At 41.4% G+C, this 26,714-nt stretch overlaps 1 protein-coding gene across 3 annotated transcripts in view; it reads left to right on the top strand.

Moving 5' to 3' along the window:
• LOC106920575 (histone-lysine N-methyltransferase EHMT1-like) overlaps positions 1 to 25,398 on the top strand; it is a 32,613-nt gene extending 7,215 nt beyond the window's left edge. For 2 of the 3 annotated variants that reach the window (XM_088011118.1, XM_088011119.1), the window contains exons 2-26: positions 9,473 to 9,554; positions 9,635 to 10,146; positions 10,831 to 11,050; positions 11,120 to 11,268; positions 12,314 to 12,466; positions 12,993 to 13,067; positions 13,168 to 13,270; positions 13,351 to 13,449; positions 14,014 to 14,291; positions 14,414 to 14,646; positions 15,045 to 15,260; positions 15,333 to 15,415; positions 16,075 to 16,181; positions 16,264 to 16,386; positions 16,459 to 16,560; positions 18,129 to 18,233; positions 18,312 to 18,466; positions 19,336 to 19,506; positions 19,590 to 19,734; positions 19,821 to 19,898; positions 20,812 to 20,927; positions 21,031 to 21,117; positions 22,460 to 22,538; positions 22,694 to 22,869; positions 23,959 to 25,398. In XM_088011118.1, the coding sequence (XP_087867244.1) occupies positions 9,473 to 9,554; positions 9,635 to 10,146; positions 10,831 to 11,050; positions 11,120 to 11,268; positions 12,314 to 12,466; positions 12,993 to 13,067; positions 13,168 to 13,270; positions 13,351 to 13,449; positions 14,014 to 14,291; positions 14,414 to 14,646; positions 15,045 to 15,260; positions 15,333 to 15,415; positions 16,075 to 16,181; positions 16,264 to 16,386; positions 16,459 to 16,560; positions 18,129 to 18,233; positions 18,312 to 18,466; positions 19,336 to 19,506; positions 19,590 to 19,734; positions 19,821 to 19,898; positions 20,812 to 20,927; positions 21,031 to 21,117; positions 22,460 to 22,538; positions 22,694 to 22,869; positions 23,959 to 24,124 (3,813 nt within the window). In that variant the 3' untranslated portion in view covers positions 24,125 to 25,398. Of the gene's footprint in view, positions 1 to 9,472; positions 9,555 to 9,634; positions 10,147 to 10,830; positions 11,051 to 11,119; positions 11,269 to 12,313; positions 12,467 to 12,989; positions 13,068 to 13,167; positions 13,271 to 13,350; positions 13,450 to 14,013; positions 14,292 to 14,413; positions 14,647 to 15,044; positions 15,261 to 15,332; positions 15,416 to 16,074; positions 16,182 to 16,263; positions 16,387 to 16,458; positions 16,561 to 18,128; positions 18,234 to 18,311; positions 18,467 to 19,335; positions 19,507 to 19,589; positions 19,735 to 19,820; positions 19,899 to 20,811; positions 20,928 to 21,030; positions 21,118 to 22,459; positions 22,539 to 22,693; positions 22,870 to 23,958 lie in introns of all 3 variants that reach the window. The other variant, XM_014991683.2, reaches the window with a different exon arrangement.
• Positions 25,399 to 26,714: the final 1,316 nt, after the last annotated feature.

The raw sequence follows: 26,714 nt of genomic DNA, 5'->3' as shown, positions 1-26,714 counted from the left end.
GTGCTCTTTCTCGGTTGGCCTTAGGTGCTTTGAAGACATGCAGCCTTGCCTCATTGTTTCTAAAATAAAAACAATTGGTTTGAGTTTCTCTTCTGTTTTAAGACGATTCTTGAATTGAAAGTCTTAATGTATTGAAGCCATAATTGTTGTTTGTGTCGAGTTATCCAAAAGCCATCAGAGGGTTTACGTGTTGGATCCTGTCTGTGGACGGATCTCAAAACGAAGGTACTCCGATCATTTACAGCATGTCTTTCCTCAAACGGAAACAAAATGCAGACTTGACAAAGTTGTAGAAATTTCTCCCAATTTGTGGCTTTTATAGCTTTGATGTTGTTCTTGCTTTGGTCATGTAGGTTCTGTGTCCTGTTTCTGAATCAGTCTGCAGAGAGCTGGAAGAATATTTTATTAAAATGAAGATAAAGACAACAAAGAACCAGTTTGGACGTCGCGTCCGTCTCCTTCAGAGTAAACTCCCCTTGTGAAAAGCGTTCATACTTTGCGGCGCGTTTTCAGGCCTCTTGGAACAGATCTAAAGATAGGTCACAGGCCTTCACATACCAGACTCACGTTGGACAGATACTGAATGATTGAAGCTCTGTAATGTTCCCATTTTCTCTACAAAATATGGAGCCTGGTTGTTGTCGACCTCCAGGCCTCTAATGGCTCTCAGCTCCAGCTGCAGCTTTGGTCTAATCTACCATGTTTTCATGTAACTGAGGCCTTCAGGCCTGCTGATCTCCTCCCTCAGGTTTGGAGATTCCTCAGTTTTCCAATCCACCAGCTTCCCAACCCCTTCAGTCCTCCATCTAGTGGAAAACCGCTGCAATGGCCGAGCCATGTCAGTAAACAGTCTGGTTGTGAAATGGCGGAGCTCTGCAGACAGCTTTCTCTGCCTCCCTTCCCCCCTCTGTCTCTCTCTGCCTACTGAATCCAACGCCACTTCCACCTTCCACCACTAGGGGGAGGGAAGAGGCCGGGTTTTGTGTTTTCCTTTGAGTAAAAGGAGGAAGCAGCAGCGTTCCTCGGGTCTGGCTGCTCCCAGGTGTTCCTGCGGCAGGTCAAGCTCCACTCAGACTGGACGCTCTTTGGGAAACAGCCTCAGTTTTTGTGCTGCAGGGCAGATGGTGGGCAGAGCCTGTTGCTGATTGACAAGGTGCTGGTCTGCCTTGGGTCTGTGGTGGTCTGCTCTGATGGTTCCTGTTTAGGTCTGAGCTGCAGGTGAAGGAGAGAAATCCTTGACCAGAAACGGTCTGGACTGGTGTGTTAATGTGCAGACATGGACAAACCAGTCCTCTGATTGGGCCAGTTTGAAGGGAACAATCTGCTCCTCCATGTCGGGGAAAGTCTGACTCAGAGTCGGCTTTGTTCGGCCTCCATGAAGCAGACGAGAGCTCTAACTGTTGTCATTAACGCTGGCTGGGCTGCAGTTAAAGGTCAGGCTGATCTGAAGCTGCTTTCCTCTCATGTTTGCACTGACATGCTGCCAAAGATTGAAGAGTTTGCAACAAAGAGGCAGCGACTGCTTTCATGCCAACCTGCATCTTTTGTGCAGGGAACTGAAAATGAAAAACAGGCGAACATTTGCTGCCTGTACAGCCGGAGACTATCCTTTGTTTTGGTCGGTGCGTTAACACACAGGTTCTGTTCGGGTCAGGATCAGTTGGGTGTTTCTGGATTCCCTGCATGGTTTGTTCACTTTGAAGGTTGACGCCACAGCAGGGGAGCTGTCGGTGTACATCTGGAGCCAAACATCATTTTCCTGTTTGATTTGGTCCAGTTTCTCCTCCAGTTTCATTTATTCTTCCTTCTGTTGTCAAGAAAAGAGAAAACTAACAGAATACGTTGATGCACATCATATATTTTAATATTTGATTCGGGTTAGAATGATTAATCATCTTACGATGAATCGTTTATTGAAATAATTGTGAACTACTTTATAGTAATCGATTAATCATTAACTGGAGTATAAAGATTAAAGAAAAGGCCATTTGCTGAAAGAACAACATGTTCAGAGCAGTCATTTTGCCAAAATTTCAGAACAGATAAGAAAAACCTTCGTCTGTTAATATGTTTTGCCCAGAACTCCTCAAGTGGCAGTTTAAGTTTCATCTGGGTCAAATTGAGCAAATAAAATCTCAACTTATCCAATTTTTAATCAGTTTATTCAAAAACCAGATCGGCCATAAATTATATTGATCTTTAGTCTAACAACAGAAAGAGCTGAACTTTGCAAATATTAATGTGAGAAATAATTTTAGCTGCAGATCTATCTTTGCTCTAAATGATGAAGTGTATGTTAGAATAATGTTATATTGATGCATTTTAGGCAGAAAGATGTTTATTGTCTTATCTAAAAAAGGAATTTAATCATGTTTATTTGCATCTTTTAATGTATTTCTAATATTGTATAAAAATGGTTAAGTGGTTCATTGAAAACGCTCCAGAACGTTCTTGATTTGATTAATCGATTAATCATCAGAACAAGAAGAAATGGAAGCTCACATTAAATAAGCAGTTGTAAAAGAATAATTTAAAATAGGTTCACCCTTCATTAAATGATATTAGTGGAGAAATAAGTTTTTATGTCCCACAGTGGGGAAATCCAGGTGAACCGTCAGCAAATTTAGGTCAACAAAAGCAAAATTATGTCTAAAAATAGAAGAAGAGACAATAAATTAAGGGGGAAATTTAAAACATAAGAAAATTAATACTGTACAGTTACCATTATTTAACATGAGCTGGTATTCTCAGTGTTACTTTGTCTGCTGTTTTGATAAACAGGGAAGAACTTAGGGCTTAAACGATCAATCAGAGTAAATCATCAACTGATTTAGTAATCGATTAATCGTTAGTGAACAGAGTCAAAAAAGGCAGTTTGGTGAAAAACCGAGAACAGAAATTAAGCAAAACATTTAGTAAAAATATGTACATTTTGCATTTAAGATAAAAACACTTTTGTCTGTAAGTATAATAAACATTTCAGCTTCACCTGATTTACTACAGGAGTGGCACCGTGTTGCATTTTAGGCAGTAAAATGTTTTTCTTATTTAAAAAAGTAATCAAATTACTTTCCTATTTGAGTCTTTTAAAGTATTTCTAATTTTGTATAAAAAAGTCTTAAGTTGTTAAATAAACACCTGTAGAATGTCATTAAAAATGATTAATCATCAGAATAATAGATGGATTAATCGATTACTAAAATAGTCGTTACTTGCAGCCCAAGAAGAAACAAATTTTCTAATTTTGATATCAGGAAGTAAAATATTGTCATGTTGTAATTAATCATATGCTTTCAAAGAAACTTCAAATATTCAAATATTGTTGCTGTGGATTAAAAAATTAAATAAAATCCTCAAGTTTTCCCAAGAAAGAACGAGGCTTGTGGAGATCTAGATTTGGTTTCCGGATCTTTTTGCTGATTAGTTTTGGTTTCCTCATTATTTCAGGTAAGGAGGCAAAGTGTGAGGAGTTTTCTTACGTTCCCTAATGAACCGCTGAGGAGATTATAAATCCATCGTCATCTTGGCTTTCCCAAAATATTCAAACACATGGTAATAGAGATCAGTTTGATGATCCCAACTGGTGTAAAATAAGGAACGAGGGAAACAGATTCACCTTCTTTTTACACAGTGTATGTAAATAACTGGTTTCAGCTGTCTGTGCCTCAATGCTCTCAGCTTCAGCTGCTCAGAAATCATTAATTACAGTCAATCAATGAGGCAACATTCAAGGAGAAAAGAGTTTAGAGGCTGTTGTTCCCAGATCTTCAGGAGGTTTGACTCTGTTCAGGAGACGTTCAGTGACCGTTTGACAAACAAAAGTGACGAGATGAAGAGCAGCTGCCACACAAGAACTGCAACTTCACAAAGTCAAGGCACGAATGCACTTATTGCTTTCCTGCTTGCTTCCAGCAACCTCTTTAATCTGAATGGTAGAAGGGCTCACAACTGAAGAGACACACAAAGCAGACACTGAGTTCGATTTTCCCCTAGATGGAGGAGAAAACCGTTTCCTATCAGACTGGCCCAATCAGAGACCTAAAGGAGGCAGAAACAACTGGAAACACACCAGTCCAGACCGTTTCTCGTCAAGGATTTCTCTCCTTTACCAGACAGTCTGAGTCTTTTGTACAACTCAGACCCAAACAGGAACCATCAGAGCAGACCACCACAGACCCAAGGCAGACCAGCACCTTGTCAATCAGCAACAGGCTCTGCCCACCATCTGCCCTGCAGCACAAAAACTGAGGCTGTTTCCCAAAGAGCGTCCAGTCTGAGTGGAGCTTGACCTGCCGCAGGAACACCTGGGAGCAGCCAGACCCGAGGAACGCTGCTGCTTCCTCCTTTTACTCAAAGGAAAACACAAAACCCGGCCTCTTCCCTCCCCCTGGTGGTGGAAGGTGGAAGTGGCGTTGGATTCAGTAGGCAGAGAGAGACAGAGGGGGGAAGGGAGGCAGAGAAAGCTGTCTGCAGAGCTCCGCCATTTCACAACCAGACTGTTTACTGACATGGCTCGGCCATTGCAGCGGTTTTCCACTAGATGGAGGACTGAAGGGGTTGGGAAGCTGGTGGATTGGAAAACTGAGGAATCTCCAAACCTGAGGGAGGAGATCAGCAGGCCTGAAGGCCTCAGTTACATGAAAACATGGTAGATTAGACCAAAGCTGCAGCTGGAGCTGAAAGCCATTAGAGGCCTGGAGGTCGACAACAACCAGGCTCCATATTTTGCATATGGGAACATTACAGAGCTTCAATCATTCAGTATCTCTCCAACGTGAGTCTGGTATGTGAAGGCCTGTGACCTATCTTTAGATCTGTTCCAAGAGGCCTGAAAACGCGCCGCAAAGTATGAACGCTTTTCACAAGGGGAGTTTACTCTGAAGGAGACGGAGGAAACGCCTCGACATCCAGACACCAACTGGTGATTTGAAACTGCTCAGACTTTCACATCGTCCTGATGATCTGTACATTCCTCTTTGTGACGTCATACCAACAAACTTTAATGAGTTTTAGGGAAACTATGCAGATCTTTTCCTTTTTAGGTCAGTTCTGGTATTGTTAGCATTATTTCTATTGATGTTCACATTTCTTCATTTTTGGTAGAATTACATTTTAAACTCTAAAACTTGTGTCAAACTTTCCTTCCACTCTCTTCTCACTGTAGTTTTCTGGAGTTCTGGCCCATTCCTCCCAACAGAACCAGTAGAACTGGGTCAGATTTGTAGGCTACACACCTCAACAGCTCTGCACATAAATCTCTAAGTGGTTTAGCTTAGGGCTTTGTGATGGACACTCTAAAACATTGACTTTGTTGTTCTTAAGCCACTTTGTAGCTAATCTGGCTGTTTGCTTTGGGTCACCGTCCATCTGGAAGGCGGCCAGTTTGAGATGCTGCTTCAATATGTTCACCACATAGTTTTTCCTCATGATGCTGCTGGCTTTATGAAGTGTAACCCAACATGATGCTACCACCTCTGTACCTCACAGAGGTACAAATTTTCGCTTTTCCATTTAAATGTATGATTATTACAACAAAACACCTCAGATTTAGTTTTACTACTTTAGCTGGCATGTCTTTAAAAATTAATATCTTTGTTGTTGAGTCCATGTGCAAAGTCCATGTCTGTACAAGACTTATTTTATTGTATCAATCAACCAACCAATCAATCAATCAATCAGGTTTATTTGTTCAGCACATTTCAATAATAAGGCAGTTCAAAGTGTTTTACATCATAAAAACACAAAAATAAAAAGTCACAAAAGCATTATACAAAAACCAATACGTAGTTCAGACGCTTCCGTGAACTTTGTACCTGGCAGCCATCTTGGGAAGGCAGTTGCTACGGCGTTGCTATGACAACGATAAACAAGCCACAAGCTTAGCTAGCTCTCACCGCCTTCCTTTCTATCTAACTCAGGGGTGTCAAACTCCAGTCCTCCAGGGCCGCTGTCCTGCAGTGTTTAGATGTGCCACAGGTAAAAAACACTGGAATGAAATGGCTTAATTACCTCCTCCCTGTGTAGATCGGTTCTCCTGAGCCTTGCTAATGACCTAATTATTCTTTTCAGGTGTGGTGCAGCAGAGGCACATCTAAAAGTTGCAGGACAGCGGCCCTTGAGGACTGGAGTTTAACACCCCTGATCTAACTGATAAACAATATCAGTAGATTACAAATGTTACTCGATTACAATTTTTGAGTTCTCTACCCGCCTCTGTGTACTAAGGTAGGTATTTACTGTAGTACTTACTGCCGAACTAGCAAAATTAGCTTAGCTAATGTAGCTTTTATCTGCTAGCTAAGATAGACATGTAGCCCTATGTGTTTATTAGTACATGGACTTATTCAGTCACCAGAACCTTATCATTCACACGAGGAGGTCGTTCGTCCTTTACAAATCCGTTGAAACGTGACTTGTATGCGGCTTGGATTTCAGGCCCTGAAGCTCCAACGTGTTGTAAACGTTGCTCATGTTCCTCAGGTAGCTAATTATGTCTTAGTATGAGATCGGTGCTCCATCCACTCACGCATTTTCCTTCTCCATCTCAAACGGGTCGATCCCGACAGCAGCCATTTTGTTCATGCATCTTTCTCACGCATTGGTCAAACATCTCTTTCACTTATTTTCAGCAATTTTATAGTTTTATGGTTGGAGGACAGCAGGAACTAAGATGGCACAGATCATTTCTGATTCAGACCCGTTCATTGGAAAATCAGAAACATTACATTTTATCAGGAGCCATCATTAAAAAACAATACAAATCAAACATGTTGGTCCATTTATTATGATTCAAAATAATAATAAGGATTTAGCTTTTTTTCTGGGGTTCGTTCCCACATTTGGCACCAAAACACATTCACATCTCCATCAATCTGGAATTTACCAAATAGAAATAATGCTAACAATACCAGAACTGACCTAAAAAGGAAAAGATCTGCATAGTTTCCCTAAAACTCATTAAAGTTTGTTGGTATGACGTCACAAAGAGGAGTGAACAGATCATCAGGACGATGTGGAAGTCTGAGCAGTTTCAAATCACCAGTTGGTGTCTGGATGTCGAGGCGTTTCCTCCGTCTCCTTCAGAGTAAACTCCCCTTGTGAAAAGCGTTCATACTTTGCGGCGCGTTTTCAGGCCTCTTGGAACAGATCTAAAGATAGGTCACAGGCCTTCACATACCAGACTCACGTTGGAGAGATACTGAATGATTGAAGCTCTGTAATGTTCCCATATGCAAAATATGGAGCCTGGTTGTTGTCGACCTCCAGGCCTCTAATGGCTCTCAGCTCCAGCTGCAGCTTTGGTCTAATCTACCATGTTTTCATGTAACTGAGGCCTTCAGGCCTGCTGATCTCCTCCCTCAGGTTTGGAGATTCCTCAGTTTTCCAATCCACCAGCTTCCCAACCCCTTCAGTCCTCCATCTAGTGGAAAACCGCTGCAATGGCCGAGCCATGTCAGTAAACAGTCTGGTTGTGAAATGGCGGAGCTCTGCAGACAGCTTTCTCTGCCTCCCTTCCCCCCTCTGTCTCTCTCTGCCTACTGAATCCAACGCCACTTCCACCTTCCACCACTAGGGGGAGGGAAGAGGCCGGGTTTTGTGTTTTCCTTTGAGTAAAAGGAGGAAGCAGCAGCGTTCCTCGGGTCTGGCTGCTCCCAGGTGTTCCTGCGGCAGGTCAAGCTCCACTCAGACTGGACGCTCTTTGGGAAACAGCCTCAGTTTTTGTGCTGCAGGGCAGATGGTGGGCAGAGCCTGTTGCTGATTGACAAGGTGCTGGTCTGCCTTGGGTCTGTGGTGGTCTGCTCTGATGGTTCATGTTTGGGTCTGAGCTGCAGGTGAAGGAGAGAAATCCTTGACCAGAAACGGTCTGGACTGGTGTGTTAATGTGCAGACATGGACAAACCAGTCCTCTGATTGGGCCAGTTTGAAGGGAACAATCTGCTCCTCCATGTCGGGGAAAGTCTGACTCAGAGTCGGCTTTGTTCGGCCTCCATGAAGCAGACGAGAGCTCTAACTGTTGTCATTAACGCTGGCTGGGCTGCAGTTAAAGGTCAGGCTGATCTGAAGCTGCTTTCCTCTCATGTTTGCACTGAAATGGTTTCATTCAAACCCTCGACGTTCTTAGTTTCTTCCTGAAGTGAAAAAGTGTTGGAAGTTTATCAGACGTTGGAGACGATTGATGGATTTCTGAGAAATGCTTTCAAGCTGCTGACTGATCTGGTCTCTGTTTACTCTCCTCATGATGGCGTCACTAAAAAAACTGAAAGAAATTGTAGTTTTTTAGGTTTAGCTGGTGTCTTTTCTTCACCTCTGGTTTAGTTTAGGGGAGATAAAGTGAGTCAAGTTGAAAAAAATGCACAAAATATAGAAATTCTCTTTTTTGGTGCTAATATTTCATTTTAGCGTCACATTTTTCAATTAAAATTTATTTTATTTAGGAACAAAATGAAGAAAATTTAGTTCACAATGTTTTACAGTTCTCTTTTCAGTTCATGTGATTTTTAAATATCCTCTTTTTGTCTGTTAAAGAGTGAAGAACCACATTGAAGCATCTTTTCAGTAAAACATCGACGGGCGTCGCCTCTTTTTCATTAGTTTCATGTCGAGTGGAAATCTCAGTCCTAAATGACGTTTATCCTTTTCCAAATTATTGCTCTTTACTGCTGGTAGCATTGCATTAAACATAAAATATTAAGCTGCTGCTGCACTGAAGCCCAATGAAAATATTGACCTCTGAACTCTTCCTGAGTTAAAACATTAATATTGTTGTTTCTAAGTGAATATTAACTGGTTTTCTTTGCTTCATTTCAGGGCTGAAAGCTCTGCAGGTTTTTTACTTTGACCATTTCTCACTTTCTGCAAATAAATAATACATTTTTGCTTGGAGTAGTTTATAGAATAAAATAAAAATGTTCATTTTACTCAAAGATAAACCTTTAAAAAGTAAAATCAGAGAATCTGATTGTTTTAAGAGCCTCATCATTTTTTCCAGAGCTGCATTTGTTTCATTAAACTCTTTTCACAGTTTGGCCGTTTCTTCTCATCGTTTAACTCAAACTGGGCCCAGTAATAATCTCCTCCCTTTGTAACTCAGGACGGCTCGTTTCGACCCCTTGACCTCCAGCCTGACCTTCTGTCATTTCTGCCTGTCTGGGTCGACGTTTTGAAGAAACGTTCTTCACATGGATTCCCTTCATCAGCAGTTATTTAATATTTCTCCCATTTCTCCTTCATGTCCAGTGTTTCCTCTCCCTCCAGGTTTTGTAGCTTCTTGTCCATTTTGGCTTTAATCTGTTAATGGAGGTTGATCTGATTTTTCCTGTCTGGTTCGTCTTTCTTTGTTTGAATCTTGACATATTTCACGATAAAGATGATTATATTTTAAAGGTGTTGTAGATTTATTTGTATTTCTTGCTTTTGAGGTAAATTAAGTGGCTCCTAACAGTTGATGGACTTCCTTCTTCTTCTTCTGCAGCCCGCTGGTTTAGCCGTGGATAACGTTGCACCTCCAAAGAAAGAGGGACTGGATCCACCGAAACATGGAGAGGAGAAGTCAGGTCAGCCTCCAGATCAAACCCTGGATGATTCCGGTTTGGTTCCGGTTGGTTTGACCTTATTTTTCTGTTTCCCGCCTCAGGCGAGGACAAAGACGTAGCATCAGCGGCGGGACGCGCCTCTCCCGCCGCGGCGGAGGCCATCATGCTTAACGGCACGGACAGCGACGACGGCAGCCGACACGCGGACCTGATGGTCAGCGGCATCAAGGCGGCGCTGAACGAAAACGGCACGGCGGAGACGGAGACGCCTCACGGATCCGTAACTGGAAGCAACGGGTTCATCCTGGCTAAGGAGCAGCAGCAGGACGGCGGCGATGCGGCGGCGCCCGCTTCGGGGGTTTCTTCCCCTCTCAGGACTAGCAGGCTGCCTTCGGGCTCGCCGCCGGGGGGGCAGACAGCCAAACCCCTCGGCGCCTCGGCGGCGGCGGGATGCGCACAGAGTTCAGGCGCGTTAAGGACCGCCCCCGGCACGGGGAGTATGTCGGACACTAAAAACGGCTTTGCTTCAAGTCCCGTCACGATTCCGCCGCCGGTTACTGTTCACAGAGCGAGGAAGACCATGTCGAGACCGGCGGTCAGCCCGGCTCAGAAGGTACGATCACCTCCGCCGCGTCTTCATCTCTGATGTCTGAACCACAAACAGGCCCAACAAACGATCCTGGACGATAAATCAACCCAGAAATTATCACGATAAACGATTGTATTGTTGATTTTGGGCCATCTTCAATTATTACATCCGTAATGGAATAATAATAATCCTCAAATTTCAATTAATATTTAACACTGGAGCTGAAAAACATTTTAAATATCCAGAATAAATAAAGAAAACAACAAATAAAATGAATTATGAAGTTTCCGTAAACAAAAATGTCCTTCAAAGTTCAGACCAAAACACCAGACTGAAGAGTTTTATCATCCAGAGAAAGATGGTAAATCATGCAGATGGAAATGATTAAACTCGTTTTAATTTATTATTATTTATTGATTATTGAGACACAAGTTCATCTTTTAGTTTCTCTGTTTCATGTAAGCATCCATCCATCTTCTTACTTTCTTTGGTTTTTGGGAAATTTAAGTCTGATCTGAGGGGAAACCTCCACCTTGAATCTTTGTATTTATGTTTAAAAAAGCAGCAAAAGCAGAAAGAAAACCAAACATTTGACCCTGGAACGTAACATTTAGACGTAAAGAGTGTAGTGATAAAACCCAGAGCCTGTAACCCTCACGGCGCCACAGAGCAGCGCTCCTCACGTTTCATCGTTTCTGTCGCCTGCAGCTTATCAACAAGGAGCTGAGACAAGCAAACAGTGTCAAATCGGAGTCTCCAGTCGCACCAGATGTGCAGAAGTCGTCTCCGCCGCCACCGAACCATCTACCTCAGAGTCCACCAGAAACGCCAGCTTCAGCACACACTGCTTCACCAGCAGCTCCCACAGAGCCGACAGCTCCTGCAGATTCTCCTGCAGATTCTGCAGCTGCTGCCAAGCATCGCCTGGGTACGACAACGTCCGGAGTTCAGATTCACAGCTGGGACGCACTGTGATGGTCTCCTCTTCTCTCCCCAGGGCCGTACTCTACGGTGTTTTCATCCCGGAAGAAGAAGAGGAGGATGGGAACGTACAGCTTGGTTCCCAAGAAGAAAACCAAAGTGCTAAAGCAGAGAACCATGCTGGAAATGTTTAAGGAGCTGCAGCAGTCTGCAAAGACCCAACAGGTCCTACATCCTGTTCTGCTCATCCAGATAACATGAAAATAGGGCTGGAACGATTAATCGTGATTAATCAGTAATTGAAATAACCGTCAACTAATTCATTAATCGATTAATCAGAGTAAATGGACTCTAAAAAGGCCCATTGATGATTAAAATAAAACCCATTCGGAGCAGTATTTAGGTCAAAACTATAGTTGAGAACCTTGCTGGAAATGTTTTTATCAGTCTACAGAAACCCAGCAGGTTCTGTTGAAGTGATTTCTGCTTCTCCAGATTACATGAAAATGAGGCTGAAACGATTAATCGTGATTAATCGATAATTTAAATAGTTGTCAACTAATTTATTAACCGATTAATCAGAGTAAACAGACTCAAAAAGGCTCATTGGTGATTAAAAAACTGAGTCAGAGCAATAATTAAACCAAACTGCAAAAAATATAGTTACGTTTGGCATTTATGATAAAAATAACTGTCTGTAAATATAGTTTTAGTTTTTTCCATTCAGTTTAATCTCCAAATCAGAACTGCTTTTTCCTGAGTTTCCATAATCCTGTAATTATGAAGACATCAAAGATTTCAGATTAGGACTGGAATGATTAATCGGATTAATTGTGATGAATTGGTTATTAAAATAATCGACCAATTTTGTAATTGATTAATCATTAATGGTCTGAAAGGACCAGTAGGTGAAAAAAAACACAACAGCAGGTAAGCTAAAAATGTACAGAAACCTTTACATTTTGGATTTAAAATAAAATAAAACTTCAATGTCTGTAAATATCCTGTACCGCAAAATCAACAAGTGCCAGTTTTAACTTTACCTGGTTCAAAAAATCTCCTATGGAGCACCTTGATGCCAAGTCAAGCAGAAAGAGTTGAGCTCTTCACATTATTTAGTTTTCACTAAAGGAATAAAATGTTTATTTTCTCATTCAAACAATGAATTAGATTATTGGTTTGTTCGTGTCTTTTAATGTATTTCTGATATTACTGTTACTTATTCTCTACTAAGCTTTAAATACTCGTGAATAAATCTCCTGGCTTCCAGAAGAGGGAGGCGGCCACCGTGAACGGGGAGAAGGTGGTGAACGCGTCCGAGGAAGACGAGTCGGAGGACATGGAGTCTGAAGAGGAGATGCGACGGCAGCCTGCAGAGCAAACGCTTCCAGCTGTTCAAGAAACCTCTGAGTCTGCTGATCAGGTGGGAGAGGAAGACATGCCTGTCCAGTTGTAGGTCCAATGGACAACGGTACACTTAGGGCAGAGCTGATGCCGTCACACAACACTGTCCATTGATTGGTGGACAGGAAAACACCACTGCTTGCGTCACGTTTGTCTTTGTACGAGTGTGATACCATGTTAGGTGTTTGGGTTTAACCCCTCCTGCCTTGTGAGAGTCCAGTAGGCAGTGCAAACACCTGCCACGCCATTCCTGGCCCCTGAAGTTGTAGGTCCATAGGACAATGACACGGTTAGGGTGGAACTACTGGTGTCCATTGATTGGTTAACAGAAAATCATCACTGCTTGCAAAACATACAAGACGCAAACTGCAGCTTTTCAAGAGTCTGCTGATCGGAGGAAGACTTGTCCCGACTTCCGATCGGCCAAGTCCAGTTGGATGAGACAGCTTTCTCCTGTATTGGGGAGTTTGGATGAAGTTTGGATCAGATGTAGTTGAAGCTTCAGTTGATGTTCAGGAAGTCTGTTTTACCTTTTCTTGTAGGAGGTGAAGGATGAGCACGAGTCCGAAGACTCCGAAGAAGACGAGGGAGAGGAGGAGGAGGGCACGGAGTCGGATTTGGTAGGTTGTTCCTCCGATTCCTCAGGGTAACAGATAATACTCTGTCGGGTTCTGTGTTTCTGGAATGATCTCTTGACCGAGTCCGACCTGCCCGCCTCAGAGCTTCGAGTCCAGCCTGAAGAAGAAGCTGAAGAAGAAGTCCAAAGCAGACGGCGCCTGGCTCAGACCGTCCAGGAAGAGGAAACGAAGGATGGGCGCCAGAGGTGATCGGTCGACACTCACGCCACTCGCTGGTTGAAGCTCGGTCGCCGGTTCTGTGTCTTACTGTCGACTGTTTGCTTAGAACCGGAGACGGATGTTCTGCCGCAGACGTCGGGTCAGGAGTACACGGAGATCCTCCCGTCCGAGTGCATCGACCTCAGCAAGTCGTCACACAGCAACGGTGAGTTCAGAACCGGCAGGAGTCCAAATCAACTCCAGGAGCTTCGTGGAACTGAAGATGCTAAATGTTGGATCCTTCCTTCTTTGTCTCCTTCATTTCCTCATGTGTCCTTCCCTTCCTACCGTCCTTAATGTCCATCCTTCCTTCAACCCTTTTCTTTCCTTCTTTTTCCCTTTTATTCTTGTGCACTTCTTTTCCTCCTTGTTTCCTACCTTCGTTATCTATCCTTGTATCTTCTGTTTCTTGTCTTTCTTTTTGAATTGTCCCTCCTTCCTTCCTCCCTTGTCGTTTACGTGTACTCTATCTTTGCATTAATGACCTTTTAAAAGTGTTTTTGGGTCTCCTCCATCAGAACCAGGATCCAGTAAGAAAGTGTCATCCCTCTCTCAGCCAGCAGAGGGGGCACTGTTCCCCATGAGCCACTGATTTAACACACTAACTGACAGAAATGAGAATTAGCCGTTTATCCCTGAAGAATTCTGTGTTTTTTTTAATGCAGGAAGCAGCGATGGCGGCTGCAAAAGTTGGATTTTTTTTTAATAGTTCTGTTCTGATGGTGTCCAGAACCTTCCGGGTCGGCCATCGAGGAGGCGCAGGAGCTGCCGCTCTGCAGCTGCCGCATGGAGACGCCGAAGAGCCGCGAGATCCTGATCCTGGCGGACAGGAAGTGCATGGCGACGGAGAGCGTGGACGGCCAGCTGACCCGCTGCCAGGGCGCCGTCCTGAAGCATGAGATGATGCGTCCGTCCAACTCGGTCCAGCTGCTGGTTCTGTGCGAGGATCACCGCAGCGGCATGGTGAAGCACCAGTGCTGCCCCGGCTGCGGCTTCTTCTGCAGAGCCGTGAGTTCAGGGGGACTGGGAGGGACTGGGAGGGACTGGAAGGACTGGGAAGGACTGGAAGGGACTGGGATTATTCATTATTTGTGTTTTTTTTTTTTCTTTTTTGTTGTTCTTTGGAGCAGGGGACGTTCATGGAGTGCCAGCCGGACGTCAGCATCTCCCACCGTTTCCACCGGGCGTGCGCCTCGATGCTGAAGGGTCAGAGCTTCTGTCCGCACTGCGGGGAGGAGGCCGCCAAGGCCAAGGAGGTCACCATCGCCAAGGCCGACACCACCTCCACCGTTCCTCCGGCGCAGGCCAAGGGCCCGGCGACACCGGGGGCTCCAGAGGGCCGAGCAGACACAACGACCGGCAGGTCAGAGTTCAGCTGGACACCATTGTTCTAGGGGCCAAAGCTAAGCTAACAGAGATAAGCTAATGCAGCTAATCTAACAGAGATAAGCTAACAAAGTTAGGCTTGCTAAGCTAAAGAAGATGAGCTAACAATGTGAAGTTAACTAGGCTAAGCTAACAGTTGCAAAGCTATGTTATCGAAGCTAAGCCTACAAAGCGAAGTCAATAAAGCTAAGCTAATAAAATTAAGCTAACAAAGCTAAGCTAATGACATTAAGCTAACAAAGCACCTATCAAAGATAAGTTATTAATGCTAACAAAGCTAAGCTAATGACATTAAGCTAACAAAGCACCTATCAAAGATAAGTTATTAATGCTAACAAAGCTAAGCTAACCAGTGAGGATTGTTTCCTTCTGCAGCTCTTCCTGTTTGTCTCCTGTGGCTGAAGTCAGCGGCCGAGCCGACAGCTCGCTGTCCGTCCATCCCACTCTGGACCCCGATGACCCGGCCGTCCCGGGGTCATCCCGCCAGGCGACTTTGCAGCCTGGAATCGGAACGATAGCGCCACCTATGCTGCCGTTAGGAACAACTAAAGAAACTCTGGAGAGTGTCCTGGTCGCCCTGGATACGGAGAAGTAAGCCGCTCTTCTTCTGCCGACGCCGCAGAGACACCGTGACCTGAGACCCGTTTCTTCTTCTCTTGTCAGACCCAAGAAGCTGCGATTTCACCCCAAACAGCTGTTCCTGTCGGCCAAACAGGGAGAGCTGAAGAAGGTGGTGCTCATGCTGGGTAGGTAGAGCTTCACTCAGCGCTCTGAAGGAGTCTGGTTCTGGTTCTGGTTCTGTTCTGTCTGATTATTTATTGATCTCAGAATTCTGACACTTTTCACAGAATTCTGGTTTTAACTTTAGAATCCAGATTTTAATCTGAGATTTTACTTGTTTCTCAGAATTCTGACTTTAATTTTTTTTCTCAAATTTATTTTTCTTAGAATTCCGATATTAACCTCAGAATTCCAAACTTTTTCTCAGAATTTTGTCTATTTTTTTCTCTGAATTCTTTTTTTAATTTTAGAATTCTGATTTTAATCTCAGAATTCTGGCATTATACCAGCGACGCTCAGTTTTTTTGTTTGGGGATTTTTGTTGGTCTGTCTCATAGATTCTCAATAAAATCCATTAAAGTTTGTGGCTGTGAAAAGACAAAATGTGGTGAAAAAGTTTAGCAGTTTTGGCAGAATTTTAAAAAATAAATTTTCTAATATTTCTTTTGCTGAATTTTCTGGTTCCTTCTGTAAATTTGCGACTTTTCAAGCCTGAATGATTCATCAACATAAGGAACTGCAAGGAGAGGTTTTAAAAATGAGCAGAAAACTTGTTTCATTCAGGATTACTCTGTGTGGCTCCATGTTCTGTCAGGAATTTGACCGGCATGTTGTTGGTTTTTAGTGGATGGTACCGACCCAAACTTCAAGATGGACTCCCAGAACAAACGCACGCCACTCCACGCCGCCGCTGAGGGAGGCTACGCCGACATCTGCCACATGCTGGTTCAGGTGGGGTAAACTCTCCGCTCTCGGTGGGCGATCCAAAGCCCGGTTCTGGTTCTGATTGTGTCCCGGTGCGGCTCGTGTTCAGGCCGGAGCGAACCTGGACATGTGCGACGAAGACCAGCGGACGCCGCTGATGGAGGCGTGCGAGAACAACCACATGGAGGTGGTGCTGTACCTGCTGCGGGCCGGAGCCAGCGCCATGCACAAGGTGGGTCCGCCACCAGAACATCCAGCATTCAGGGAAACGTTTGGGTCTGAACCGGGTTTCTGCTCCTCACAGGATGTTGAAGGGTTCACATGTCTCCACCTAGCGGCCAAGTCTGGTCATTACAACGTGGTGGAGCACCTTCTGACCACCGGGCTGGTGGACGTCAACTGTCAGGTGAGAGCAGCTCCAGTCTGCAGACCAGCATGGAAACATGGAGGGAGGGCCACCTATTTAAAGAGACAGGTCCCTATTTAAAGAGACAGGTCCCTATTTAAAGAGACAGGTCACCTATTTAAAGAGACACGTCACCTATTTAAAGAGACAGGTCACCTATTTAAAGAGACAGGTCACCTATTTAAAGAGACACGTCACCTATTTAAAGAGACAGGTCACCTATTTAAAGAGACAGGTCACCTATTTAAAGAGACAGGTCACCTATTTAAAGAGACAGGTCACCTATTTAAAGAGACAGGTCCCTATTTAAAGAGACAGGTCACCTATTTAAAGAGACAGGTCACCTATTTAAAGAGACAGGTCACCTATTTAAAGAGACACGTCACCTATTTAAAGAGACAGGTTACTATTTAAAGAGACAGGTCACCTATTTAAAGAGACAGGTCACTATTTAAAGAGACAGGTCACCTATTTAAAGAGACAGGTCACTATTTAAAGAGACAGGTCACTATTTAAAGAGACAGGTCACTATTTAAAGAGACAGGTCACTATTTAAAGAGACAGGTCACTATTTAAAGAGACAGGTCACCTAGTTAAAGAGACAGGTCACCTAGTTAAAGAGACAGGTCACCTATTTAAAGAGACAGGTCACCTATTTAAAGAGACAGGTCACCTATTTAAAGAGACAGGTCACCTAGTTAAAGAGACAGGTCACCTATTTAAAGAGACAGGTCACCTATTTAAAGAGACAGGTCACCTATTTAAAGAGACAGGTCACCTAGTTAAAGAGACAGGTCACCTAGTTAAAGAGACAGGTCACCTAGTTAAAGAGACAGGTCACCTAGTTAAAGAGACAGGTCACCTATTTAAAGAGACAGGTCACCTAGTTAAAGAGACAGGTCACCTAGTTAAAGAGACACGTCACCTATTTAAAGAGACAGGTCACCTAGTTAAAGGTCAGTTTGTTTATCCATCCGTCTGTCTTTTATAATCCTCCATCCGTTTGTTTATCCATCCATCCGTTTATTCTGTCGTTCATCCATCCATTGGCTTTTCTAACCATCTTTTTGTCCATCCATCTGTTCATTCATCCATTCACCCATCAATTTTTTTCCTATTTATCATCTTTCTGTCGTCCATCCAGCCCTTTCAGTCGTTTATCTTTGTCTTTCTAGTATTCAGATCGTTTTTAATCCATCTCCCTTCTTTCCTTCCAGTCTGTCGTTTTCCAGGTTTCCTCTTTTATAGCCTCTCGGCTGCAGAAACTCAACCCATTAATTTTACTGATGTTTCTATTTGCTTTAAAAATAATCTGAGAAACAAATAATCTTGAAAACTGGATTCTGGATTAGCAGGAATATTAAAACACGTTTTTGTTTGCAGATTTTAGTAAAATCTTCCAGCTCTGTTCCTTCAACTGAACCATTTTTTGTTGGAAATTTCAAAGTTCCTAATCGAGTATTTTCCCTGCATGAAGGATTAATTCTCTGACTGATGGCTAGAGATGAAGAAATCAGGCTTTCCTTCCAGGAACGGGTCTAATCTGGGGTTACTTCCTGTTCCTGCAGGATGACGGCGGTTGGACAGCCATGATCTGGGCCACAGAGTACAAACATGTGGACCAGGTGAAGCTGCTTCTGTCCAAAGGCGCCGACATCAGCATCAGGGATAAGGTCGGTCCGGGCCGGTTCTGGTTTTACTTTGTGTTCACACGGAAACTACACAAACATTTTCTTTGCTCTTTTTTCCAGGAGAAAAACATCTGCCTTCACTGGGCGGCGTTTTCCGGCAGCGTGGAAATCTCCGAGGTTCTCCTGAACGCCCAGTGTGACCTCCAAGCCGTCAACGTCCACGGAGACTCTCCTCTGCACATCGCCGCGCGGGAAAACCGCCTGGACTGCGTCAAGTAAGCGACGACACAAAATAATGCTGCAGATAACGATTTAGTGAATTGGAACTGGGTGAAGTTGGGTTTTGCCAAAACTGGGCGTTTTATCAGAAACGTTTTTACAAACAAAGGTTTTTCTTTATCTTAAATGGAGAATGTATATATTTTTGTATATTTTTGGCTGAAATATTGCTCTGAATGTGTTTTTTTTTCGCCAAATGGACTTTTTTCGAGTCTGTACACTCACATTAATGATTAATTGATTATTGAATCAGTTGACGATTATTTCAATCATCGATTAATCATCGATTAATCATTTAAACTCTAATCTCAAATCACTGATTTCTCCTCTGGACGGGGTTTGAATCACAAGGTTGTGGAAATTTTAGGAAAAGGAGTTCTAATAGTTAATAAATCAATGAGGGATGTCACTTGAGGAGATTTGGCTAAAACATATTTTCATGAAAAGCTGTTTTTATTTTAATTGCAAAATATATTTATTTTTTGTACAGGTTTGACTTAATTACTGTTCTGAATATGTTTTTTTCACCAAACTACCTTTTTTGAGTCTGTTTACCCCAGTTACTAAATTAGTAAAGCATTATTTCAATAATTGATTAATCATGATTAATCGTTGCAGCCCTGCTGCCTTTCATGTTTTTAGCTGCAAATCATTTTTCATATTCCACAGAAACTCAACTGTCTCAAAACGAAGATAGAATGTGGAGGTCCTTTTTGTTTAAAACCAAAAACAATTATGTTTACTGATGATTAATCATGATTAATCCAATTAATCGTTTCAAACCGAAAGCAAAAATCCATCTCTGTAGTTTTAAAAGCAGCTGCAGAGCAGGGCGGTTGTGTGAAATCGGTGTTTGTCTCCTCAGACTGTTCTTGTCTCGAGGAGCTAATGTGTTTCTGAAGAACCGCGAGGGAGAGACTCCTCCGGACTGCTGCAGCCACAACTCCAAGGCCTGGGGCGCCTTGCATGCCCACAAGAGGGAGAGGGACGCCAAAAACGGCCGGCTCAGGCGGACCGAAGAGAAACTGCTTCACAGGTTGGGTTCTGATGCCGTTCGCTCACCAGTAAGACAGAAAAATCAGCTTTCAGAGAGGAAACATGGTGTGTTTCTGTCCGCAGTGACATATCTTTAGGCCAGGAGCAAGTTTCCATTCCCTGTGTGAACTCTGTGGACAGCGAGCCGATCCCAGACGACTACAAATACATCACAGAAAACTGCGTCACGTCCCCCATGAACATCGACCGGAACATCACACACCTGCAGGTGGTTTACGGTCTTCTGGTGTTTCAGAGTAAATAAAGAGTTCAGCAGAGTTACTAACTGATGTTTGTGTCTGTTTCTCCTCGCAGTACTGTGTTTGTAAAGAAGACTGTTCTACTAGTATTTGCATGTGTGGACAGCTGAGTCTGCGCCGCTGGTACGACAAGGTGAGGACAAGCATGTTCTGGAAAAACTCTCGTTTCTGTCAGGTTTCCTTCAAGCAGCAAGAATCCCTTAAAGTGGTTCTGATCGGGACAGCCGGGCGTTTTAAACTTTCTGTTTGGACTTTGGCTGCTTGCCGTCTCTGGTCTGGTTCATCCCAGAGGTTCTATTGGACCAGACCAGTAAAGTTCTTCACTCAGCCGAGTTTTAGGGACTTTGTGTCTCAGTATGTCACTGACAGATGTGGTGTCTTTATGAAAGCACAGTTTTCTTTCTTGATAAAGACTAGAGCTAGCCTATTGAATGCTAACCTCAGAGTATCTGTGCTAACGGACAGCAGAGCACAGAAAGTAGACGATCCAGTGGGTGACACGGCTAGACATGCTAGCTGTTAGCTTTATCCAGTGAGGATTCATCCCTATCCAAGGCTAATGCTAACAATGTAATGCTAATGCCCATGTATTTGTGCTAATGGACAGAAGATGCAGTGGCAATTCAGTGCATGACCTGACTCGGCATGCTAACTGTTAGCCTACCCAAGGCTGATGTTGGCTAGTCAATGCTAACACCAGCCTAACTATGCTAATGGGCAGAAGATGCAGTAATCAATCCAGTGGGCCACAAGCCTAGACTTGCTTGTTGTTAACCTATTCAGAGCTAATGCTAGCCTAGCCAATGATAACCCTAGTCTAGCCTAGCCAGTGCTAATGCTAATAGCCTATGTGTGTTAATTCCTCTCATTGATGCCCTTAGTAACCTTCAGAAAACCTGAAAAACTTCTGATTTAGACCATCTTAGCAGACACAAACAGGTTGCTTGGCAGAAAAACGTTAAATTAGTTGAGTTTTCAAAGTTTTTTTTACAGTGATGCACATCACCAGCTTCATTTCTTCCTCTCCTGTGTCTCTGGGTGAGCAGAGCGGCTGCCTGCTGCCTGAGTTTTGTCGTGAGGAGCCGCCACTGATCTTTGAGTGCAACCACGCGTGTTCCTGCTGGAGGACCTGCAAGAACCGCGTCGTACAAAACGGGCTCAGGTAACGCCAGAGTCCCAACGTGCTCGGATAAAATCCTCGTAAAGTTGTTTTGATTTTCAGGAAGAGAGGAACTGTTGTGATTTAAATGTTTTTAACTCTGTAGGGTCAGACTCCAGGTTTTCAGAACCGGTAATAAAGGCTGGGGAGTCCGAACTCTGCAGGATATTCCACAGGGGAGCTTTGTGTGCGAGTGAGTTTGATGCAACATAAAAATGTTGGATGTGGTAAAAACTTACAGCTGCACTGACACAAGCAGGCCACTAGGTGGAGATGAAGTTACATCTCACTGGAATCAGATCCCAACTGTGTGATTTTGTTTCACCGTGAATTAATAATTTAAAGAAACTGGGAACACTGGGAGCTTCTTGAGTCTTAAAAACACCAGCTTCACTTTCCAAATTAGAGCTGACTATTAGTCTAGTACTTGACTAATTGAGCAGTTATTGTGACGATTAATTGATCAATCGGGTAAAAGAAACGACATTCTGCAGATTTTTCATTTAACTATTGAAGCATTTTTGGGCAAAATTAGAAAAGCATAAAAGACGCAAATAAACTAATAATTCATTTCATTAAAGCTGCACTTTACTACCTGATATCGGGATTTTTTCCAGCCTCATGAATATCAAAGTCAATAATTTATCTTGTTTTATGTGTTATAATTGTGAAAACTACTTCTGTTGCTAAATGACGTATTAATTTATCCATAAATGTCTTCAGGATCAGAAGTTAGCACACATGTCCTCAGTATTTGGTAACATTGCTTTTGATGTAGAGCTGAAACGATTAACTGAATTAATCAATTAATTAATTAACTAATTTAGTAATGGACTAGTCGTTAACTGGAGCATAGAGACTTAAAAATGTCTGATCTAAGTCATCAAATTAGAGCTGCAACTAGTGATTAATTTAATAATCGATTAGTCAATCAATAATTTTGACAATTAATTGATTAATCGTTTAAAAAATTACCTATTCTACATATTTTTCATTTAACCTCTTAAGCCTTTTTATACAACATTAGAACTACATTAAAACTGTATGTAAATAAATAATTCAACTCCTTTTTGTTTAATAAAATAAACATTTTTGTTGCCTAAAATCCAAAACTTTCTGGATGTGGACCAGGTGAAGCTAAAACGATACAACTCAACGAGTTTTGGCTAAAAAATATTTACAAACAAATGTGTTTTTATCCTAAATGCAAATTATGTATATTTTTGTACAGTTTTGGCTTAACTACTGTTTTGAATATATATTTTTAGTTTTTATACTCCAAGTAACAATTAATATATTAGTAAATTAGTTGACAATTATTTTAATAATCGATTAAAAATTTAATCTGTATTTCAAATATATGGATTATGAGCGATTTTGTTGAAGATAAAACACGAGTTAATGTGGTTAAATAACGACCCTGAACTTCTTTAGTTTTTGTTTCCTTCCTTCCTAAATAATAATAATAATAATAGTTGATGATGTTATTTTTCTTTATTTAACTGCAGAACGTTTCTTCCTCTGATTTCCAACAGGTACGTTGGTGAGATCATCTCTGAAGGTGAAGCCGATACGAGACAGAACGATGCTTACCTGTTCAGCCTGGATGATAAGGTGAATCTAACAAGAAAATCCATTTTAAATTCATGATTATTCTCCATTTATCGCATTAAATCCAGTTAAATTACATTAAACCTGAGTGAAACGTGCCTCTGAAAGCCGCTGCGTGTTTCTCCTCCTTCAAAGCCTTTCTGTGTTTTTATTTCCAGCCTGAAGATCAGTACTGCATCGATGCCCGTTTCTATGGCAACATCAGCCGCTTCCTGAACCACATGTGTGAGCCCAACCTGTTCGCCTGTCGGGTTTTCACCACACACCAGGACCTGCGGTTCCCACACATCGCCTTCTTCGCCAGCGAGAACGTCAAGGCCGGGGAAGAGCTCGGGTAAATCTGCTGCCTGGAGAACAAAACTACTTCCTGTCAGAATTTAACTTTTAATCCATAAAACCGTCGGTTCTGATGACGAAGCAGCCGAGTCGCTTTAGTGGAGCTTCAAGACACAAACCAGGGTCATTTCTGTTGAAACGGCCAGAAAATTAAAAGTGAAATAATTAAAATGAATAAATGTAAAAATGGAGGAAAATTAATAAGTAAAAAATAAATAATTTGAAAATCATGAATTAAATAAATAAAATAAAAGTAAACAGATTTTTAAAAGTTCAGCAATAATTAAAAATAAACGAATTAAATAATTAAAACACAATAAAATAAAAATAAATTAAAAAGTTAAACAATAATTATTCAAAAATAAATTAATTCTGCAGCAATTTTTTCCAAAGTTGTCACAATTTTGTTTGCAATATTTTATTTTACAAAATTAACCAACTAATTTGTTAATTTTGAATAAATTTTTAAGCAATGCTAATTCAAGATAAATGAATTTTGGAGCGTTTTATTGTGAAGGTGCTGCATTTTTTGGCAGATTTTTGTCTGCAGTCGCAGCATTTTGTCTGTCGTGGGATAAATTAAGGCGCCTCATAAATACATTTTAAATACACCTGGCAGATATCTATTTTATTCACTTATTTTCTGCAGCATTTTTTGTTTGCGTTGTTTTATCAGTAATTGCATCATTATTTTCTGCTGCTGTAACATTTCGGATAAATTCAAGCAAATAATAAATCAGTTTTAAATACTCTTGGCATGTATTTATTTTCTGCTGAATTTTTTTTCAGCTGCTGTGACATTTTTTGTTTGCAGATTTTTGTCTGTTTGCAGCATTTCTATTTTTTACAGTTGCAGCATTTTTTGTTTGCACTGTTTTGTCTGCAGTATTTTTTTTTTTTTGTTAGTTTTTAGCTTCTTCTTTTTTTGTCACAAAATGCATTTGTTTACATTTTATTTTGGAGTTTGCGTCCTTCCTGTGTTCGCTCCCCTGTCGTCCGCCATCTTGTCGTCCTGCTTCCTGCCGCCTGGCGGGTCCCGCTCTGCTCCGTTTCTCCTGATCTGTTTTCTTCTTCTGCTGTTTTCCAGGTTTAACTACGGCGACCACTTCTGGGAAGTCAAGGCCAAGCTGTTCAGCTGCGAATGCGGCTCCTCCAAGTGTAAGTACTCGTCGGTTGCCATGGCGACAACGCCCGAGGACCAGCAGCAGCCCAGCGCGCTGCCCGACACCAGCTCTTCCAGCGGCGCCTCCTAGAGGCCGCGCTGGGCTTCTGAGCGAATCGTACTGTATCTCCGCCGTTGCCAGGGACTGTTCTTCTACAAACTGAAAAACTTTGAGCTCCAGATGCACAAACCGAACCCTGGACCCGATTCTCGACTTCATCATGTGTCATGTGGAAACGAAGAGGGACAACAAAACACTCTGTGCTGCAGCAGAACGTTTGCTGGAAGGAAAAACTGTACTTTTGTTTGTTTTTTTGTTTTAATATTCTGAATTATTGTGACTGAGAAATCTGGGAACTATTTCTGTTTTTTCCTTTTTTTTTTAAGGTGTGACAACCATGAACTACGACGGAGTATTAAGGCCACAAAAAGAAAATAAATAAATGTATAAAATTACAAAAAGACTTAAAAGAATTAAATCATAATATTACAAGAATAAAGTAAAAATAATACAAGGAAAAAACGTAGTTTTACAAGAATAAAGTTGAAATATTTTGACTTTACTCTTGTAATATCACACTTTTATTCTTGTATTGACTTTTTTTCATAGTTTTACATTTTTCTTGTAAACCTACAACTTTAATCCTGTAAAATTATGATTTTAATCTCATGACTTTATTCTCAAGAACAAATCTGACTTTATTCTTGTAATATTACGACTTTATTCGTAATTTTATCGTATGCCTGATTTCATTCTCTCAACGTTTTGACTTCATTCTGATAAAACTCTGACTTTCTACTGTAGTTTTTTTTTCTTGTCGCCTTCGTTCTCCGCCGTATCGAATCATTCCAGCGACACTCAGACGATTATTGATTCCCGTTTCTTCGTTCTCGCCTCGTTGAAAAGCTGAAAACTCGAAGCTTCTCCATGAGCTCAGTTTAGTTTCCAAACATAAATTTTACTTTTTTTTATTTTTAAACTAATATTTTCCGGAGCGGCTGAGGAATATATTTAGTCATTTTAAAAGAAGACAGAGCAGAACCCACAGGAAACTGGTGCTGACAGGTTTTTATGTTCGTTCTCATTTTTATTATCCAAGTGAACATAGTTTGTAAAATAAGAGAATGTTTTTACTTTTTTTTAACGTTTAATTTTATCCCGTTTTCTAATCATAGTCAGATTTTAATTTCCGGTCATCATTTTTTTATTTTTATTTTTTTCTTCACAGAAGTCTTTTGTGCAAAGTTGAATAAATTGGGAAAATGTCGGATAAATTGCACTTCCATTAACTTGTTACATATTTCTGGACTGTGAACCATCCGTCTGATTGGTTGTATCTTTTTCAATAAATTTATTATCAATGATTGATTGATTGATTGATTGATTCTTCACTCCATGGAAACAAAACAACAAAAAATAGTCTCCATGTTGGTTAAAACGATTTATGGACTTTTATTTTGAAGGTTTAGTTTGCAGGAAGTCAAGGATGATTCCATGCAGCCTGGAAAAGTTTGGAATCGGATTCCAGGTTCTGCCAGGTCCTTCTTTCTCGTCTTTTATTGCTTTTTCTCATCCCTCCTTCTCCACCGATGTAAACATATTTCCTTCTTTCTTTCCATCATTTTTGCCTTCCTTCCTCATTTCCTTTCTTCCTTCCTTATTTCTTTTTGTTGTTTTTCTTTGTTCTTTCCATCATCACTTCTTCTCTTCCTTTTTTAATAGATTTCTTTCAGTTTCTCCCTCTTTCCTTCCTTCTATTCCTTGTTTTCTACATTCCTTATTTTGTTTTTATTCCTTTCCTTCCTTGTTTCCTTTTTCCTTTTGTCCCTTCTGTTTTTTCTTTCTTTCTTCTTTCCATCATTTTTGTCTTCCTTCTTTTTTCATTTAATCCTTTCTTCCTTGTTTCTTTCCTTCTTGTTTTTCTTCATTTCTTTAATTCCTTCTCTTGTCTCCTTAATTTTTCTTCTTTTTATTTCTCAGTTGTTCCTTCTTTCTTTTCTTCTGTTATTTCTTTTCCTCCTTCCTTTCTAGTTTCCTTTCTCCTTTTGCTTCCTTCTTATTTTTCTTCTTTCTCTTTTCCTTTTTCTTGTTCCTTCTCTTGTTTCATTCCTTCATTCCTTACTTTTTTCTTCCTTCTTTCTTCTCTATTTCCATCAATCATTCTTTCCTTCATTCTTTTATTTCTTTCTATTTTCTTGTCTTCCTTCCTTATTTTTTCCTTGTTTTTCCTTTTCTTTCCTTTTTTGTAATCTGTCCTTTTCTGTCCTCCCATATTCACTCTAAAACGTGTTTTTGGGCTGCAGTTCATCTTATGGACTTATTTACATTAATTTCACTTAATTATTTTGCTTACAACTTACTTTTTTGTGTTCATTTAACTCAAAACTTACAAATCTTTAACCTAAAGGAACTTTTCACTTTGACTTTACTTAAAACAATTCAGTTCAATGCCAGTTTCGTTTCCTACGTCTGACCAACTCAGTTTATGATCATCCAACTCAATTCACTAAATTCTTCCAACATAATTTACCATTTTTTGAAGTAAACTAAATGATTTGAGTAAGACTGACTTAAAACTGTTATCTTAAACATACTTAATAAATTTGTAAAAAAAAAAATGAACAAATTGAGTTGGATGATTATAATATATTGAATTGGTTAAACTTAATAAATTAAGTTG

The sequence above is a fragment of the Poecilia mexicana genome, unplaced genomic scaffold (genome assembly GCF_051168715.1).
Source record: "Poecilia mexicana isolate PSO_F unplaced genomic scaffold, ASM5116871v1 scaffold_12, whole genome shotgun sequence".
Lineage (NCBI taxonomy): Eukaryota > Metazoa > Chordata > Actinopteri > Cyprinodontiformes > Poeciliidae > Poecilia > Poecilia mexicana.
This window is presented reverse-complemented; position numbering and strand designations above follow the sequence as displayed.